A 21,390-nucleotide genomic window follows, 5' to 3' on the forward strand; every position below is an offset into this window, starting at 1 on the left:
TTTATGCATTATTTTTTATTGTAATGATAACAGAATAGATTTATAATGAATTTAGAACAAAAAATACGCTGTTTCCGCATTTTATAAAATAGAACATACAGGGAGATACAGATAAATTTGTTAATTGAGTAACCAAATAGAATTTCCAGAATTTTCTGGGACATAATACGTCTTCATAGTTCATTGGTCTTCCTTCCTGCGTAGATATGTTTTGAAAAAGAATGTTGTTTACAAGTTTTACAGATTACTTTAAATTATAAATAATTACTATAATCATGTGATTTGAAATGAAAACGTTAAAACGTTATTTTTTTTTATCAATTTTGGGATGGTTTCTTTGGTAGGGATTAAATGTTGATTGTAGTGCGTCCGTTTTTTTTTGTTCAAAGAGAGAGTGAAACCCATTTGCATCTTCTCTCCAAATACAATGCCACCAAAAGTAAAAGCAGTCGCGTTCAATACGTGCCAACGATAACATGAAGACACTGTTAGCTTTTATACTGGTACTGGCCATCATCGATAATGTCTTTTCTATATACGTTACGAACACAAATGTCACTCAACCGAAGAAGAAAAATCGCGATGATCCAGCAGTTTGGACGGAGGACGAAGTTTGGGGTCCCATCCTGGAGGACTACGCACTTACCAGTCATCGGTAAGTTATAATTATTTTTTTTATTTTTACTATTGACATAGATTAATTGAAATTAATGTGAAGGGAGAAACGCGTCCTGAGATACTCGACTCCTTATCCGGCCCAATATATAACTATCGAACGAGCTGATAAATATGTGGATGAAGGAAAGGAAGGAAAAGTGTCACCAGGAAAGATCGTGACACGACCAAGTAATGTTCCGCAAAAGAAACAGCCCGGAAAGCAAGTTTCCGAAACCGATTTATATCTGCTTGGGGCGATCGAGAAATTGGTATACAGAGTGGACTTCATGGAAAAACGGTTGAGGAGGGTCGAAGAGATGCTGTATTATGTTATGGCTGGAAACAGGATTGATCAAGGTAGTGCTATTTTTTTTGCATGTTCTATATTATTACATAAATATATGTCAAATATGACCGGTAACTTCTATAAATCATCGATTATTGAAAAATTCTTACATTACATAAAAGTATTTTGATCTAATTAATTAAAATAACATTAACTATAAACAACGTTCAGAATATTATAGCTTTTTAATTTTATAATTCAATTGAATTCAATAATTGAATAATTATATATTATCATTATCGATATACAAGAATATTAATTAAAACAGTTAATATTATAATAGTAACAATATATTTGGGCGGAAAGACCTATGGTCAGTAGGTCTTTATTATTATGATTATATGAATATGAATATGTTTTATATTTTATTTATTTATTTATTTATTTAACATCATTTTTTTTCAATAATCATAGAATTACATACTAGAAACAATAAAATTATATATTTCCGAAAACTGCGCGCCCAAAAATTGTTAACATTGTCAAGGAGGCTATGAAAAGTGCGGAATATTGGCGAATCTGGTTACCCGAGGTACTGGTGATGAATTAAATATACTCGATATCTTACAACATGAAATTTGATCATTTATAGTTTTTCAAATCTATTTGGCACATGTTCAATTAATAATAAGATCTATTTGAAAAATAATAAAATTAGATAAATAATTACATAAATTTAACAAAAAATTCTATTGTCTAAAAAAACTAAATAATAATAAACAAAATTTATTGTATAATAAAATACTTTTTTCGTCCATATACCAAAATATTATTTTATAAATATTTGTTAAAATGTTATATTTTAACACAATTATATTTTTGCATACTTTAAAAAAAAGATAGTTTAAATGATTTGTTATAATATTAGGTAAAATTGTTATCGAAATTTAACAAAATGAAAGCAAAAGTGAAACTGTTTACACAGAAACCCAGTTATGAAATAAGTAATGCATATCTCATATATTTGTCATACACAGAATATTTAACTAATCACTTTCTATTTATGTGTGTTTTGTTACCAGAACCTTGCGCCGCGAATTTCACCAGAGCCGGATCGAATTGCTACTATTTCGCCAGTTATGCAGGAAGAGAAATGGATTGGAAGGCGGCGAATAAACATTGCCATAAATTGGGTGCAGTTCTTGTCGAGATGGAGACCATGCAGGAAAAACAAGACATAGTAGCTTATATTCAAAGCAATTCATATTTACAAGGTTAGCTATAATATTTATAAATTATGGCGATTTGGTTACATGTTTATGGTTATTTTAGGTAAAGACTTTTGGACTGGTGGTTTGAATCCTGGACTTTTATGGATTTGGAGCGGAAGCGCAAAGGCCGTGATTACGAACAAAAAGGATGAGAATTTGAAACCCAATGAACTTCCATCAGTAAATATACATGGGGAAGGAAGATGTCTGAGATTGGCTTATGATCCTGCACTTCGATCATATGTGTATAAAGGAACTGATTGCTCGGTGCGTTTCAACTATATTTGCGAGTTGCCGGAGAGCACTTCTACTAATGAAATCAAAAGGATTGGAAGAGAAAGGAAGTTATTTATAGAGGATGAGCTCTGAACGAGATGGAATTGATTTGCAGAGAGCCAAAGATTGAAAAGAAACGTGAAGAGAAAGATACTTTCTATTGTATTAATTAAATCGATTATTTATGGAAAATTATTTAATACATTTATTGGATATATTATAGGAAATTTATAAATTAAACTTTGATCAAGATATTAGTTTTTAATTCATAATGAACAAAATTAAATAACGATCTCCTTTTTCTTTCTAAGAGAAGAATTACTTTACAATTGCGGATATTTATGATCAGTTTCATGTATTTATTCATATTTTATATTTTCTACTCTATATAGCTACTCCATAATATTTAATTTTAAATGATTTGATTTGATTTGGATAGAAAATAAATCATAAACATTGTCAGTGTCAAATTTTAATTAAGAAAGCCTCAAATTTTAAAATGGTTCCACGACAAATTTAATACCACCCTTCAAGAACTTGCAGTCTGCCCATAATTGCACAAGTCCCACAAATAAATATTTGAATTATAATTTAAGTATACATATGAGCCTTAAACTAGAATTACGCTTGGGGCTTCTCATGACGTTAAATCTTTTTTTATTATAGATAAAAGAGAGAGCCATAATTATTTTGTATAATATACAGTGGAACCTTGCTTAACGAGCAAAATGAATTGTACAAAAAATGAGCAACGAGTAACGTTTCGCATAACGAGTGATAATGAGAAGAGAAGTCCCGGATTGTGCGCTTACCACATCATTTCAAAACTCGTTTACACATATTTTGTGTATTTTTGAATATATTAACCATCTTCGATTTTCTTTGTCAACTTTGTTTAAAGCGGATACTAGTTGTATCTTAGTGTTGTTTGTGATTACAAAATTTTCAAACTTGTGTTCAGACATATTATTTGTGTTTTTTTTTTGTGTAAAATTTAATAACACTGTCATGTCTCCGAATAAAAAGCTAAAGATTAAAAATAACCATAGATATGAAAAGCAAGATCATGAAAAATCGAGAGTAAGTTATACTTTTTTTTCTCCGGCATGGAACGGATTAACGGAATTTACATTGGTTTATATGGGAAAACGTATTTCATTATACGAGTAAAAATCCGGAAATTTTGGAACGGATTAAACTCGCTATGCGAGGTTACACTGTATTTAAAAGAAAAATCTAAATAATAAACATTATATAAAAAGCAGTTAAAATATTAATTTATTTAATAATAAATTAATAATAACATTTTTTTTATATGATTGTAAACATTTTAAGAAATATCTTAAACGTATAATAATAATATTTATTATAACAGTAACATAAGATAAACAAATACAAATTTATTGTGTTCAACCATTATTATAATATATTGGGTTGTGTAATAGGTTCCCGCGTTTTTTTTTTATTTAATTTTTCCCTGAAAATGTGTCTATTGTTAGGTAAAGTATATATAACAATTCGCAAGTATTTTTCTTGCTCTACAAACCTATCTCCTTCAATTCAGTCTTCATCGTTGGTGAAAATAACGCACTTTGTATGATTCGACATGGAACGGAAAAGATGATAATCCGTTGACGTAAGGTCCGGAGAGTATGATGCTGTAGAACATCCATTCGAGATTATTCAGAGCCTCCTTGACAATGTTTACAATTTTTGTGAAGAAAGATGACTTGACCACGTAGATTGGCCCTTTTCTGCAGAATTGCTTCGTTCACGCGAGATAGCATTTCTTGTCGACAGACCTGTTCTTCTCCAGTGTTTTCCAGAAGATTACACCTTTACGGTGTCCTCTAAGCCAGTTATCCCCAACCTTTTTATCGCCGCGGACCGGTCAACGTTTGATAATTTTACCGCAGTCCACTGAGGACAGTTACACCAAAAATTAATATAAAGTGATTTAACATTTAACTCCCTAGATTCTAGTGAGCTAAAATAAAATGAAAATAATTTAATGTTCCTTGGGCGGTTCGGTGCCATCTAATCCACAGACCGATACCGGTTTGTGGACCGAAGGTTTGGAACCACTGCTCTAAGCTATAGAGCATACAAATGTCGTGAACTGCTTACGTAGCCTTTTTGCTTACTGCAACTTTAATTTCAAAAGTGTAAAAGTTGATTCAAATTTTTAACTGATATTTGTTCAATAATTTCTTTTATATTTTATAAAAGTAGGTGTTTTAAAATATAATCAAATTTGTCGGAGTACCTTGCTACTTAAAAGAAATCTTGAGCAATTTACGGGCCCGAATAATATCTTGTAGTGGGGATACAAATTTGAAGTGCCGCAACTGAAGTGAAAATTCGAAATTCAGATTGATATAATAACGTTTTCAATATTTAGAATTTGTTAACAGGAACTTCTATAATTATATTATAGAATATTTCTTATTCTTAAGATTTATAATGAATAAGTCAACGAAAAAAAAAATACAATAATAATAATTATTATTTATTGTTATTAAAAATAAATAACAAGAATTAATAATCGGGCAAAAAAGCCATCGACCTAGGTCTTAAAAGTATTTTTTTCAGTATCCGTCGTACCTATTGAAATATAGTAGAATAATTTAAAAATGTTATTGTAGAAATTATAATAATAAAAGACATTGTCGGGATTTCGATTGTCGGGATTATGGTAGTCGGGATTTCGATATATTCGGGATTTTGATACAGTCGGGATTATGGTAGTCGGGATTTCGATACACTCGGGATTTCGAACGTCGGGCTTTCAATAGACGGTCTTTCGGTTATCGGGCTTGCGATATAGACCCCTTCTTCTAGTACATCTTCATTTGGGTCTATATCGCAAGAATAACAATAAATAATTGCCACCGCTTCATTTATACATTACGGACTTCGTTATAGTGAAACATCATTGTAAAGAGGTAATGTTAACTGAGGCATGACTGTATAATGTTTTAATTTTCTTCATAAAATATTCTGTTTTTTTTCGTCTGTTGTAACTCTTCATATTTTTATATTGACGCTTATGTACAATTAACAAATATAGATCCCTGTACTTTCATTCTATAGAGTACTTTTCTTCAAAAGTGAACTGATACACGAATTGATCAACAGATGGCGCTACATACATAAATTGAAAACTTATATATGAATTCAAATTAATAGCGAATTGTTTTTTTGTTATTATTGAAAGTTTATAGCAGATGGATAAAAGAGATTGGACAAGAACTTGCCAATATTTTTCACTTGCTGAATATATGTCGTTAGAAAGTTTGATATTCAAATTTAATAAAATTCGCACGAATCCCAGTGATTCTGTGGCTATAAATCATACATCTCTGATCGTCGTATATGTACTAAATCTTGGCTCATATGTTATCGAATATTACCTATAATTTTGTAATTACGTGTTAGCAAGCACATTTCACCAAGCATAAAAACGCACGACTCCAAATACATAAATATCTCAATAGGTATCATCAATTTACTTATTGCAAAATGTTTCACAGCTACAAAAAAAATTGAAAACACGCGCACCGTATAATTATTTGATATAAGTGCCGATTAGTTCCTTTCCGTACATAATTGATTATTCTTCAAAGAAAATAGATTCAAAATCATGAAATCTGTATTTTAGGTCCGATCTTCTACATATTATTTCACCCACGTTAAGCAATTACAACACTGTTTTATATATTATTAAAAGGTCAGTTAACTTAGCAAAACCTCAAGTCGTGTTTAGGTGCATTGACCAAATTGATTGGTATATTGTCCAAAGATATTTATACAACATTTTTTTTTACAACTACAAATTATACAAAATGCAAAACAGAAAACATAGTTTGGTATTGTTATAAATATTTTAAAAGATATAAATTATACAAATACAAGAGATATAAGAAAAACAATATGTGTAATAGGAAATAATATCATGTTTATATTTTTAATTCATTCAGGAAATAATAATGAAATTTATATTTTTGTATGCATTAAATGAATATTATAAAAAAATCGGTTGAATAAGTAAGCATTTATCAATGGTAACTTGTGTTTTTTTGTGGATTTCAACACATTTAGGGAGCTTTTTAAATTTAATTAAACGACTTTTACTAACTATACAGATGCTAATTCAGGCCTACATTTAGAGTCGTATTACTTTCAACATTTTCCTTTAAGTATCGTCTAAGATTAACGTACAACCGGAATCTTAATTAAGGTTAGCAATTACTCGAGTAATTAACTCCAAGTATAATTAATGGTAATCACGTGCTTTGAGTGAATGATACAGAAAATTAACAAAAAAACACTTATAAAAGTTCTTAACTAGATATTTTATACATAATCTTTAAACATTGAAATTTTAATTACTTGGTTAATTTAGTTATAATATAATTCTATAAAAATTCTATTTTTTTTTTCTTCAAAAACTTGATGGAAAATTTCATATGATTTCAATCTCTATTATTATAAAAGCATAAGTTATATATTATTTTTTTGTATATCGATAAGAGATAAACTTATAAATACAAAGTAAAACCTTGTAAAAATTAAATTTCGATGATTGATTTAAATTGTAATTATATTGCTAAGTCAAATATAAAATACGGAAAATCAAGTGGGCATAAATTATACAATGCTATTATATCTGTCAACTGGATAAATAATCGCTCATTTATGACTGATTGATGTGTTCAGAATTTATTGATGTGATAAATGAGTTCCTCAAAATAAAATAATTGTATTTTTCCTGTACTTTCACAACGTATTATGCATATTATTTGAATTACCATATATTATTGTTATTGTTGTTTTCAAATGAATAAAATTAAAATTTCCATGCTCCAAAATTGATCATCTTTTCGACCTCCTGTTATCCTTTAAACGCCGGATGCTAGTTGAATGAACAATATCAAGGTTTTAATCTTTGTAGCCAATAGCAAAAAAAATGTAATTTATATTCGATTCAAAATATTCCAACAACAACATATCGTTACATAAAGCGTAGAATCATAACAACAAAGTATTTTTTTTTATTTACAATTATATTTTTTGTTTGAAAACTCATAAGTTTATATAAAAATTTGTAATCAATATGTAAAAAATAATTCTGAGGTGGATCTGTGAAGTATAAATTTGGAAGAGATTCTTAGCTTAAATAATGATAAATGGTTTTACTATTCTATATTATAAAATAAGATGATTAAACAAATATTTTGAAAGTCGATAGGACTAATAAATTTTGTAAATTAATTATAAAATTAACTTTCTCATTTATTTTTTAATTTTTAATTTAAAAAAGAATGTTTGAAATATGTTTTTATATCAAGTACATTGTTGTTATTATAAATTTAAAATGTAATTTGTTCCACATTTGTTATGTTATTTTTTTTTGCAATTGACATTTAGATCATTTCAAAATCCACATCGATTTAATTACCTGTTTATATATATTTTTTTTTCTGCTGCTGCTGTTTACTAAATGTCGCCAATAAATTGCAATATGAGAAGTGAACCGTATAATATGCAAATGCAGCATGGAAACGATATAATAAGTTGATTACAAAAATCGAATGTTAAAATCGGTGCATTGTATTACGAAAAACAGGTTTATTGTTATTAATATTGCCCGCCAAAAATTTAATTGTTTTGACATTTAATTTAATGTGGACCGATCGCCACGAATGACTGACCTTTACTTGTATATCATATTGACAAACCCTTGAAAATGTACATAAATTATACTTCATTTCTGCGGGCGGGTGAATTAATTCCACAAAGGGGGGAAAATAAGACTGCTCGAGAATATTAAACCATCAATCAAAAAAACATTTTATTGGTTCTTTCGAAGCGCCCCAAGCTTCCATCGTCGCCAATTACAGGGAATTATAGAATATCGTTCTTCACGTACGTCGTAATTGAATTTGCATACCATGTTTTTGTACTTTTTAAGCAATTTAGAATAAATGTTAGTGGTTACGGTAAATTCGGGTAGGTTTTCTTTGCCACCAAAAGGTCGGGTGTTATGAGGCCCACGGGCTCCGCCAGGCGAATCGGTGTTTGGTATTGGTTTGGAAACTTCAGATGTCCAACGAACTGACCTAAACAATAATCGGTTGCATCATTTAACGTTCAATCAGAGGACATCTAAACGATAAATAAACAAGAGGTGTCTCAAGTAGAACCTCTTTTTTATTGCTTCAATTAATTTATCGATTCAAGTTGGCTTATGTGTACCAAGGTTAGGTTAGGTCGTATTCATCGGTACGCCCAAATTGTTATGTTGGCGGGACCGGACAAGAGAGCAGACACCCAAATGTGAACTAGTGACCTTTTCAACGTATTGCGTGTCGCATTCAAAATCGCGCTAATTTCGTTACACGACACCACGCTCTTACGCTTACGTGAAACCAATGTCAATCATTTTAAGAGAAGTTTTTCTTAGAAATCCGATACGTTGTTATTTTTAATTTCAAGTTCTTAGGAAAATCATTCGTTTCCCAACTTTATCTGCGGTTTTGCCGTAATGAATCGTTGGCAAACGTCGAATCCAAATCGGGGACAGTCGCTTAATGTGTGTTTGTATGTTTCAGGAAGGATTATCGTACCTGGAGGTCTTCTAAATGTCACGAATGCTTTGAATCCTTTGTTTCCGTCTACTTGGTATTCAACCACCCGGACTTTTCCATTTGGTTCTAAGAGGCTGTAGCCTCCACGTACTTTTCCACCATTTCTTTCCTCCCAATGATGGGTCACTATGCCTAGTTTCGGTTCGTCCACAGAATATTTGAATGAATACGATACCTAAGTAAACGGAAACCAATTACGAAATTTATTATGAAACATATCTAGTATACTCAACCTCATTTACTGCCACGACCCAAACTGTGCAAAAAAGACCTGATATTATCGTGAGTAGTAGAATCTGCAAACAACACAAGAATAACATGTATTTATATACTCATTAGTGTATGATGCAATTTTACAATAACATTAATTCTTTTACTTACTATCATATTTACTTCTATAGACTGCTTACCAACACCAGTATTTTTTATTGCTTATAAGCAAGAAATTATATTTTCCTACACAATACTACTTTGTCCAAGAGTTGTTTTGCTATTAAATTTGGAAATAAAATAATATATTATTTACATTTATTGTCAAAAATATCAATTCGTATATATATAAATATAACCAAATAAATGTTTATTCATATTTTTACCTTATATTAATCTGTTAATTAAGTCTTGTTATTGATATATTAACATTGATTTTGTTTAAAGTTTTGAAACTAAAATACAATAAATATAAGTAGGATTTGTATAATCATATAATAAATATATTAATATCAACATAACTAAAAATGTATAGATGTAATAAAAATTAACTGTAGTATATCAATTTCATTTATTTGATTTACATTGAATATAATTAATTATATTTCAGTAATATTATAAATTCTACAAAGTACATCAAGTACATTTTTTTTTAAATAAATTATAGCCATAAATCTAACTAGAAACTAGCAAAAGCATAATCTATTTAATAATGATGTAAATATAGAACGAAATATATTCTTAAAAAAATATACTGCAAAAAAAATGTGTAGATTTTTAAAGGTTACTAATTTAATAAATTTGTTTATTTTTGATGTATTAGATTAGATCTTGTATTTTTATTGGGGTATTACGTAACACCTGGACGAGTCTTTATGTCAGTAAAATTAGAAAATAGGTCTGCCAAATAGAAAATTTGATTCTCATTAGTGTCAATTGAGCCCCAATAAACTCTTAATAATGTTATTTCGACCGCTGCCTCAAATAATACATATATATATGCGATCATGCATTGTCGTATTGCACAATAAATTATTCGTTATAATTACCAAATTTCCTAACTTCCAAAGAATAAATAATAGTTTACTGTACAGAATGATTAGTCAAATTATTATTTTGTCATGATAATGTTTATTTATATTAAATTAACGTTATTTGAGATAAGTTAAGAAAGGTAAGAGAGTAATATGAATAACTTAGAAGTAAACAACAATCTTCACAGTATTCTTCACCTTACATTCCTTTAAACATAACAAATTCTTGGATATAATGTCAATTATATGCACGGATGGAATGAACAAAGGTTTAATGCTAAATAATAAAAAGTATTGTTATTATGAAACATTCGGTCGAATCCGTGATACAGTTATAGTTAAAATCTATAAGTTATGGTTAAAGGTAGCAGCAGATTATAATTTTGTAATTGATTGAGCAAAACGACAACGGCAAATTCTCGGAAACCTCTCTGTATATGTGTATGTTTGTACAAAAACATTCGCTTATTACAGATTTTGCATTTGTAAGCGAGGGCATTTTGAAATACTAGTCACGAATTTGGAGCACAGCAAAATGTAATCGAGTAGAGGAGAGAATGCGCGATGCGCAACGTTCACTGAAAGTAAACGTTCCAGCAAATACGGAAACCTGCATGAGATTAAAAAAAAATATGATTTTGTTTTTAGCTCCAGGAAAGATAAATACTATTGTCGTTGATGATGATTACTTGTTTGACGAAGAAACGTGTTCACCAACTGAGTTAATCGAATGACGACATTGACACGGATGGGCACGAATGGAACGAAAACACTGTTTGAACGACCCATTTCCACCAATGAAATTATCATTCAAAAAATAAACAAAACCGAAAAAAGTAACAAAAAAGCAAAAGCGAAAAATAAACGGCATAAACTGTAATCTTAATGCAGAAGTGAAAGTATTTTTGTGATCGTGTTAAGAAGTGTGAAGCGTTTTTAAATACCTTTATGAGATTATGGGTGAGAGTGATAATGCGGTGGTATGTCTTTGTTGCAAATGATTAGAACGGTATGGTTGTTTGCTCACCGAATTATTTGGAATAATTGAGACACTCATTTGAATGCGATTTCAAACTGGACACGAAGTGCACATGCTTAAGAGATCACCGTTGCATCTGCCTATGCATTCTACAACAGGTTGCCCACATTGGAAGGGGATCGCCCGTTCTTCTTATGCTTAAGCAATCTTCTTTATCTAGAGACAATGATCTAGATTACAGTTGCGTAGGAGGAATTTGCTTTTACTCGCATTCACGATGACGCCATTTCTATAAAGGTCCTTAATGTAACATTAAAATAAATAAATGCAAATATCAATACAAAAAATAATAATCATTCTAATAATTTATTAAATAATTACAAAAAAACATTGATTTTTAAGGTTCAATTGACCTATAGAATAATTATTATAACGTATTGTCTAAATATTTCAATAACAATAAGGCATCTTTCGATTGGAGACGGCTTTCCTGACTATTATTACGAACTGTCGGTATCCTCGCATTCCATTCTCGGCAGAAGCTGTAATAATTCATGGCAAAACAGTAATTAAATAATCCGCTACCTATCTTCTCCAGGCAATTGTTTGCGCACTCTGGGCAAACAAGAATAATGTCAAGATGCTATTCATTATCGAATTAGTGGATGGCGTGAAGAATCCAAGGGAATTGATCATCCGCATTGCTTAGGGCCTTGAAGGTCTTGTTATTGCAGTTATTGAGTATTAGAAAAGATGAAAAGTGATTGGTTTTGATATCAAAGAAGATTCGCGAATCTATGCCAACTAAATCGGGCCGACGGTTCGGAACGACACAAGGTAAACGAAAGTAAAAAGCGATCCGCTCTTACCTACGTACAAAACTAGCCTGTTCTTGCATCGCATTGATTATATATATGTTCCAGCCATTAAAATGCCTCTTAATAACAATAATAATAATCTTAGAAGTAACGACTTCATTGTGAGTATTTCTATCTTTCAAAGATACAATTTTATTGATTCTAATATAAGTTTTATCCCGAGATGAAAATAAGCTCAAAAATACTATAAATAAAACTTAAAGAATTTCTATTCTGAATTAATTCGGTAGAGCCACCTTTCAAAACATTCCTCAAAATCGGCTTTTTGGAGCTTTTTAAGTTCGACATTAACTGCATTAATGATCTCCTCATTCAAACTGAAGACTCTTCCCCTCATTTTTTTTTTAATTTTCGGAAATAGCCAGAAATAACACGGCTCTAAGTCAGGAGAGTAAGGTGCTGGGCAAATTTCATTGATGCCAGAGAGCGCAAGAAAGTTTTTTTCAGAAGTGTGAGCGTGCAAAAAGTAGCGACGAAGTTCCTCTTTTTCTGGTTTCCCAACAAATTTTTGAAAACTTGTAGTAAGCAAGTTTCTGTATACCACTTAGCAGTTACCGTCTGGACAGTTTTATGTGGGATAGCAGCTACCGCTTTTGCCCTGGTAAAGTAAATTGACACCATCACCTTTGTTGATGATTTTTGTGTTCTTGATTTAACTGCGGGATTTGCACCTACTGCGCTCCATACCATGGACTGCTGTTTGATTTCCGGATCGTACCATGATTCATCACCAGTTACCAGTTACTATTCCTAAAGGTGCTAGACTCTCTATTTTCAAATTTTTGTAAGAAATGTTGGGCAAAACGAACGGGTGCCCTTATTCGGTCGTCATTTAAAATTCGTGGAACCCATCGGATTTCTTCGTGTAGCCCAAGTGATGACTTAATATTCTCAACACAGCCATGGCATTCATGCCCAGTTCATCAAGTACCATTCATGTCATTCTTGGATCTTCGTCAATTTTTGCCTTCACCACGGCTATATTTGTGTCGTCAGTGAAAGATTTCGGGCGACCATCACGAGATTCAACCTCAACAGTTTAAATCTTCGTAACCACTTGGAAATGGTCATAAGGGATGATGCATTCACTCCATATGCATTTTGGCATTCTTAGAATGCAGTGTTGGCGGTGAAATTTCTACAAACATTACATCACTAATTTTGCATTTTCTCCTATCCATTCTTACTGATCTTATTAAAATTTGACATGAAATATTGTTAGATTTTAACAACTTGAGAAACAATTTTTGTTGTTTCAGAAACAAATGTATTAACGCCAACTGAGCAAACTTGTGTTATATTATGACCTATAAATATGTTAAAATAAAATCATAATAAAATAATTTACTGTTTTAAAGAGCTACTGATAAGATAGACATCTTTCCTATACTCGTAAACGCCGTTTTGCGCCGATTAACAATAACGCCGCTGTGAAATAGTTATCTCACTGTAAATATGAGTTCATTTTACGCAGATTCGATTTGCGATGGCTTTTGTAGCCATTTTGTTACCTGTATATTCTTTTTAATTTTAGATTAGTTACTTTAGTAATTTAATACTCTGCACAGTTAGTGTTCTTCTTCTCAATAAAAGGAAGTGGCGCCCTGAATCTTATTCGGAAACAGTAAAATTACAAAATAAAACAACCCAATACAATAATATAAAAATTACAAATCAAAATGAAGGTCAACTGATTCAATGAGCTATTGACCATAGGTCTTTCTACCCTTTTGATTATATTAAAAGTGATTTTTAATATAATTATAATATATAAGTAAAACAAAGTTATAAAATGATTTAATACCAACAGCAACTTGATTATTTGCAATATTTATGCATTACAATATACAAAATTTAGGGGTTGATGAAAAACTTTTTTTCAAGTGGGTCGATGTTGAATAATGTTTGGGAACCCCTGATATTCTTTTGTGTAGATTCGGTAGTTTCATCATTCACTTTTTCTAAATCAGTAGCTTTCAATTCCCACTGTTCATCATGAAAAAAAAAATTGGTTATAATAATAAATAAATATTAAAGAACCTTAAAGTCTAATAAATTGAATCAAAAGTAATATTTATTGTAACAGTTACACAAAGTACAAAAACTAAATAAAACAAATAAATAAAAATATAATATATAACGTTCAAATATTACTAACTTCTTTATATTATTTTACATTAGCACTTCATAATACAAAATAAACGAATATATAATACATGTCATCGAGTCTTCGTGATCGATAGCCAATTGCTACTGAAGTCTTCCAAAACAGTCACAATAATTAAATACAACTTTCCCACGCAATCCCATTTCGGTGACCCAATAAAATTTAGAATAGAATATCGTTAATTAGAATATATTAAACGTATTTCATATAGACTCCTTAATAATTAAAAATGTATATAAATCAAATCGCGAAACAAGTAATAACTTAAAAAGAAGAAGCAATATATTTATTTTTTTTCGTAACAAATACGGTAACATCAAAGTTATAATAAGACTATAAATCTTCGGCAACTCGTAAATTTAAGATAAATTACATTGAGAAACTTCTTTTCCCTTTTCTTCTTCCACTGATTCGCTTATATAACTCAATTACATTATGTGTATCGTGGAGGATGAAACTTTTTAATTTATATAAGTGCTATTATAAGTCAATCATTTAATTACGTTTAATGTAAATGTCAGGCATTATTATTATTAATAATAATAGTAAACAACGTAGATTGCATAGGATGAATAAGTGAAAAGAGAGACGTTTGACGGCTTCACGAACCGTGATTCCATACGCAAATTCGGACATACTCTATTATAAATTTTCAAGGTTGGCAATTAGGAAACCACAACATCAATCTTTCTTAGAAATCGATACAAATCTTAATGTATTTTTTCGATGCGATAATTTCCAATAAAGAGTGTTCTTTTTTTTGGTTATTTATAAATTTGCTTCTCTGTTATTGTCGCGTTTAGAATTGGCGCTAATTGGTCACAAAAGACGACTACCGAAAGGTTGCGTGCTGCATGGCATTACATAGACTCTTAATCTAATTGCATTACTAGGTAGTCAACAAAGAGAGAGTGCAATTGTTATAATGGAATTTCATGCCTATAAATGCTAAATGACTATTTTATTGTGGCGATAAAGAAAGGAATAGAAAAAAAAATCAGAAGGGCAATAAGTCTAATCCACGAGATGTAATAAAATTGCACACCGTTTTACTCGTTCTCAAGGATAATCCCTGATCTATTACGAAGTGGCTAATTATTTGGTTTATAATTCGTTTAATTCCTAGGAGAGATTGATGGATGTTTTGCAGGCAGTTCCATCCGTTCGATTGTCTTTTTTGACTTTGTTGATGAACTGACACATCCGTTTCCTATTGACCATGAAATCTGGCTCCGGAAAGTTGGAGGATGCTCACAACAAGGCAGAGGAGTGAAGGTGAAATATCAATCGGTTTAATGTCAAACGATGTATTTATTTATTGCGTGTCGTTTATTCTGTGGAAGCGAATCAACATTATTATTGCTGTAAGTTGATTGAGTGGCATGTTGATTCTCGAGATAAATGGCTTAATCCAATCAATTTTAAATAAAAAATCTAAATATATTCACACTTCCATATTATATTAATTATATTATAATTCAATGACGTTTCATTTGATATTAGACTTTTTTAAATTACTACGATAAATTGAATCCAGATTAAATTTATAAAAATTATATGAAATAGTGTAATCTTATAAATATTTAATAATTAGTATAATCAATGGCGGTCCATATGTTGTTATATAATAAATTTTTATTATCATTAATTAGTCTAAATATTAAATTAAACATTTCTCAACTTTTTTCAAAATAAATTATTTAAAAAAAGAGTATACACAAACCTGTTTTTTTTTTCACAATGTTCATAAACAATCAGAAGATTCAATTGTGTCATCAAATAAAGTATAATTAATAACCAATTGGTCAAAAGTGAGTGAGCAAGTGAGTCTTTTTTTACATCATCTATATGATTTTCTTTCATTATATCAATACACAGACAATCTATTTGTCATCTAAAAGTTCATCTGTACCGACAAATGAAAAATCTGATATAATTTTACCAAGTTGTAGCGAATTTTTTAACTGCAATTTCACATTTAATTAGAGGTATTTCCCATTTGACAAAAACATAATTATTTCCAAATTATCTATGTAATGTATGCTTACATACAATGTATCTCTAAAATTTCCGTTGAGTTAAATAATTTTTAATCGTATTTTTTGCTTTGAAATAAAAATATATAGTATACATTTTTATGTTTCAATTATATATTTTATTTAATACATTTCCTTCAGATACAGATAGAAGAAATTTTCAAAATGCAAATACATAATTGACTGTTAATCCAAAACACGCATCTTGTGATGAATTGCTTCAAAATCGACTAACAAAATCGTTTGAGCACACTGCACTCTGATAGAAAACATTACAATAGTTTCAATACCGTTGGAATTGGCTTTATTTCATATACCGCATAAAAAAATTGCACAAAAAAATCGCATAAAAAAGGACCGCACAAAAACAGGTTCTATTATTTAATTTGAATAAATAAAAAACTATGATAAATTTATATAATTTAGCAGATTTTTTTCATCCCATTTATATTTATCAACTACTATAATCATCGGATACGTGACAAGTCAGCGACTGACACTTTAAAATAAAATTTTAACATATTCGCTTATGATAATAGTAATAATTTTTGAGCCAAATAATAGGACATAATATATATTTGTTTTATATAAAAAACAAAATCCAATTTTGTATAAAAAATTGAAAATAAATCAAAAATAAACTCAAATATGAAGAATCTTTACATATTTTGTTTTATTATAGAATTATAATAATTATTTTCATTTTATTTTTTCTATACATCAAATTTATGTTATGTTATATTATATGGCTAAAAAATTATTGTTATTATTTTAAGCGAATATGTTAAAATTTTATTGTACAGTGTCAGTTGCCGAATTGACCGTCGTCCAGTTTTCGCGTACCTATAATCATCATATTAATGGTTACATAAAGTGTCAAAAGTATTTAGTTGTCAAAAAGATGTATCTATTACTGAAATGAATTTATGAAATTTGTCAATACCAACACTTAAACTTTTCGTTTTATTATTATTGTTGTAAATAAAAATATTTAATTTTATTTCTGACTGTTTCAATAAAGATTAATTTTATATAATTCCACTTATTTAATGTAATTTCAACAAGTATAGAATACAAAATTAATGAAACACGTTCTACGTAATATGTTATACTATTTTGTTTGCACTTTTGATCATACATATGTGGTTCACTTAATACACGTCCTACTTCTTTTATCAAAGAATACATAGAATTATTATTTCCCAAATGGTGAGGATTCATATATTACACTTCTGTTGACACGAGCCATATTTAAAGTACAATGAAATAATGCCATTGGCACATTTCATCAACGAATGTATCCACACCTGCTTAGAATGATCATGAAAATCATGATCTATTTGCATTCACAGCATGAGTGTGGTGCATATTAGAATTACCAATTTTCCCCATTTTGGTAAATTAGGAGTCGGCAACCTTTTGTTTGTATTACCGATAAAGTAATTTAGCAGAATATTGACAGTGTTAAATCTGGTTTGCAAAATTTCGTTATGACAGTTTCAATATGAAAAATACATCATGTTCTGAAATCCAGTTGAAGCAGATCAACACAAAAACTGCTACAAGATTTAATTTTTCAAATTCGATCATTGTGAAACGAATTGGTTTTGAAAAGAAAAATTTGGGTTAAAAACAATATTACAATATAATTGCTTTTCAAGTTTCAATGTAATTGTAACCTGAATAGTTGATACGTCTGACAGTTTATTTATATCTGGATTTATGTGAATATATCATAACAATAAAATGCTAATTTTAATATGTAAAATTAATTTAAATTGTTTTACAACGTAGTTACATTTTTTTATTATTATTTTATTACAGCTTGGGAGGTAGCCTGCAACTACAATTATCTTTTATTACATTCATGTTTTTATAAAGATGTTGCATGCAAAGATTTTGATATATTCTCACGTGTAATCGGAACCACGCCAACAGCAAGATGAGAATGCAATTGGCCATATTCACATAGTGTTATTCAGTTTTGTAGAGAATGTTGTAAAACATCTGTTTTGTAACTTGTTTTTTTATATACAATTTGTATATATTGTTTTCCTTTATTTCGCTAAGATTGATCGCATATGTACGATTGGTATAAACTACTGATCAATGATAGAATGAATGTCTGAAAATGTTTATGTCCTATAAAAAAAAATCTTAATTATAATTTGAGTTATATCAATTTCATATACGTGTTTTTAATTATATGGAACTATTGTGTATACCGCAACTGTTGTATATTAAATGCAAGACGTGCCTTTCTCTGGGCCAATTAATAATTAAATGCAGTAATCAACTGGTCGATAAATTAAAATCATATTAAAGACAATAAAACACGAATTGATCTCTTCAGATTTAGCATCTACAGACTGTGAATATCGTTTACATCATTAAACTCAGTAATAACGAGTATCTATGGAAATCATCTAGCACAAAGGCGGCCCAGAAGTGAAATGAAATTACTAAATGCACTTAGTGTTTTCCGGTGATGGATACAAAAAAATCGCCATTATTTTTATTCTCTTTTCTGATTTCACTCGGCTCGATTTATATAAACACACGTAAGTTATGAAAGTTTGAACAGCCTTCCGATGCATAATCTCCAATGACCAGGAAGTAAAGGTTAACGTGATGTCTGCAGGATACATCATCATTTGTTGTAGACAATTGACGTTAAAGCCAATTTCTATCTTACCCAATGGAATAATGTGTAGTGTAATTTTAGTAATTATTTAAAATGATTTTATAAATACAAAAAATACAACAATTTTTCTATTTATAAATGTATAATTTTGTAATGTCAATTTGAACTGTTATTTTTTAATATTATTTATAGCATTACCGATTAGATAATTATATTATTATTCCAAGAATAATTAATTGTAATATTATTAAATTCGATGTTTGTGAGAAAGTTATGTGTTTACTGTTTGAAAAAGCATAATTTAATGTAAACAGTTATATTATTTTGCAATGGAAATTAAATTGTTTGTCGCATAATACTACTACCTTACAAAATAACAAATATTTCTTTGCATAGTCATATTATTTTTGATTTAATTAATGATTTCATCAAATGTTATTAATTTTTCTTTTAATTAAATTTATTATTTACAATCTGCAATGAGTAAGTTCTTTACAAACAACAAAATATGATACAAATAAATATTAATGTTAACATTTCTTTTTCGGCCATCTGTCTGACAATAAGAAAATGAACTGAACTTGTTAACAATAATAATAAATAATTACAAATGTTATTCTATTTTTACTAGACATAACATAATTATAAGTTTGAATTTAAAATATTACTATGTCGAATTATGTTTATTGGTTATCGTTGCTTGTAGTTCCAACAAAAATGATACAGAATTTACATATTTATTTATATACTTTATAGTAATTATTCTCAATGTGGGGGTCGCGAATAATACTTGGGGGTTTTTCTACGTTTTTCTACATATATGGGTCGTTGTCGCCTTGAGTCAAAGCGATGAACTGGTGAAATACTCTTAGAAATTGGTTTGCATTATAACTACAGTGGAATTTTGTTTAACGATCACCTCCCTTAACGAGCAAAATAAATTTTAACAAAAATTACTGGCTTACGAGCAACGTTTCGTATAACGACTGACGAAGAAAATTGGAAGTCCCGGATTGTTTGAAACCAGATTTATCAAATAATAAAATACATACAAATAAATATACAAAAATAAAATTGTGTACTAATTTTATCGAATTTATTTTAATTTTGCCAAATTAACATTTTGTTTTGAAATCTGACAATACTGAATCCGAATTATTTTATTTGTACCAATAATAGATATTGTAATCTTTTATAATATAATTATGCAAATGGTATTTCCTACTTTATAATTTTGTCTCTATTACCAATTAAAAGAAAAACAATTGAAAAATTAACCAACTGCTAGTTTTTATTTTAAATTTTATTATTACGGTGGAACCTAGATTAACGAGCTTAATCCGTTCCAAAATTTCCGGATTTTTACTAGTATACTGAAACAATTTTCTCAATATAAACTAATGTAATACGATAATGCGATACATTTTGTAAGTCATTTTCTTACTATTTATTTTGCTTGTTAAGCGAAATGCTCGTTCTACGAGGTGCTCGTTAAGCGAGGTTCCACTGTACGTCTGTATTTATGCCTTCTTTCTGTGCCTATCGACTTGTACAATGCAATGGATTCTTTTTTATTTTGGTGAGATCTACATATGGGATATTATGAAACCTATTGCGATACTCTTTTATTAGGGTTGAAAAAAATATATAAGGTTGTCATCGACCTGTCATTGAAAGTAATAAGTTGACATTTGTTCATTAGCATTTCAAATTGAATTTATATATGTATGTAACTAATTTAAGTGATCCTCTTGAAGTATATATGGATGGATTCACTAATTATGACGGATTAGAGACGGAAGAGAAAGCTGAAAAGGAAGAAGATATTGCAAACTGAAACTCCTGTTCTTTCTTTCACTCTTAAAGACCTTGACCAAACATTTCAACACGTCGTAGTGTAGCTACTATAGGAGCCGCAAATTTCTAAAGATACTAAAAGTTTTATATGTTTAATTTACGTTTGTTAAAAAAATGTTGAGAAATAAATGTCAGGATTATATCACTTTATTTCTTTCACTAAATAGTTTTTTAAGCCCTTTGCAGCAGTTTGTTTTATTTTTATTATTGTCCTTTTTTAGTTTCTAATTTAGTTTTCCAATGAATGAATTAAAAAAAAAATAAGTACAGTGGAACCTTGGATTGCGAATAACTTGCTAGACGAGCAAATTAAATTGAAATTAATAAACGTGTGAGATGTTGCATTATGATATTCTGATATATAAAAGGCGCCGCAAACAAAAAAGTTTGGAAACCCCTGATCTTTAACTGCCGAGCGTCACCAGATCATAAACCGGTCGGATTT

General features: G+C 29.5%; 2 protein-coding genes across 4 annotated transcripts; one reads left to right on the forward strand and one right to left on the reverse strand.

Annotated features, from left to right (window-relative positions):
- The first annotated feature begins 476 nt into the window (after window positions 1-476).
- LOC108564430 lies at window positions 477-2,604 on the forward strand. The gene is made up of 4 exons (XM_017923477.1): window positions 477-655; window positions 719-1,014; window positions 2,026-2,217; window positions 2,276-2,604. Exons 1-4 carry the CDS (start codon window positions 477-479, stop codon window positions 2,581-2,583), a joined length of 975 nt encoding a protein of 324 aa, XP_017778966.1. The 3' UTR covers window positions 2,584-2,604.
- Window positions 2,605-8,206: 5,602 nt separating this feature from the next.
- Window positions 8,207-11,489, reverse strand: LOC108564433. 3 transcript variants are annotated; one of them, XM_017923481.1, is made up of 4 exons: window positions 11,412-11,489; window positions 9,374-9,436; window positions 9,120-9,315; window positions 8,207-8,607 (listed from the first exon to the last, which is right to left on the reverse strand). In XM_017923481.1, the coding sequence occupies exons 1-4, from the start codon at window positions 11,439-11,441 to the stop codon at window positions 8,345-8,347; spliced, it is 552 nt and encodes a 183-aa protein (XP_017778970.1). In that variant the 5' UTR covers window positions 11,442-11,489; the 3' UTR covers window positions 8,207-8,344. The 3 variants fall into 3 exon arrangements, with proteins under 3 accessions (XP_017778970.1, XP_017778971.1, XP_017778972.1); XM_017923482.1 differs by lacking the exon at window positions 11,412-11,489 and adding an exon at window positions 9,522-9,624; XM_017923483.1 differs by having other exon boundaries at window positions 8,399-8,612.
- Between the last annotated feature and the right edge of the window lie 9,901 nt (window positions 11,490-21,390).

This window comes from Nicrophorus vespilloides, unplaced genomic scaffold (genome assembly GCF_001412225.1).
Source record: "Nicrophorus vespilloides isolate i.1.1-1 unplaced genomic scaffold, Nicve_v1.0, whole genome shotgun sequence".
NCBI lineage: Eukaryota > Metazoa > Arthropoda > Insecta > Coleoptera > Silphidae > Nicrophorus > Nicrophorus vespilloides.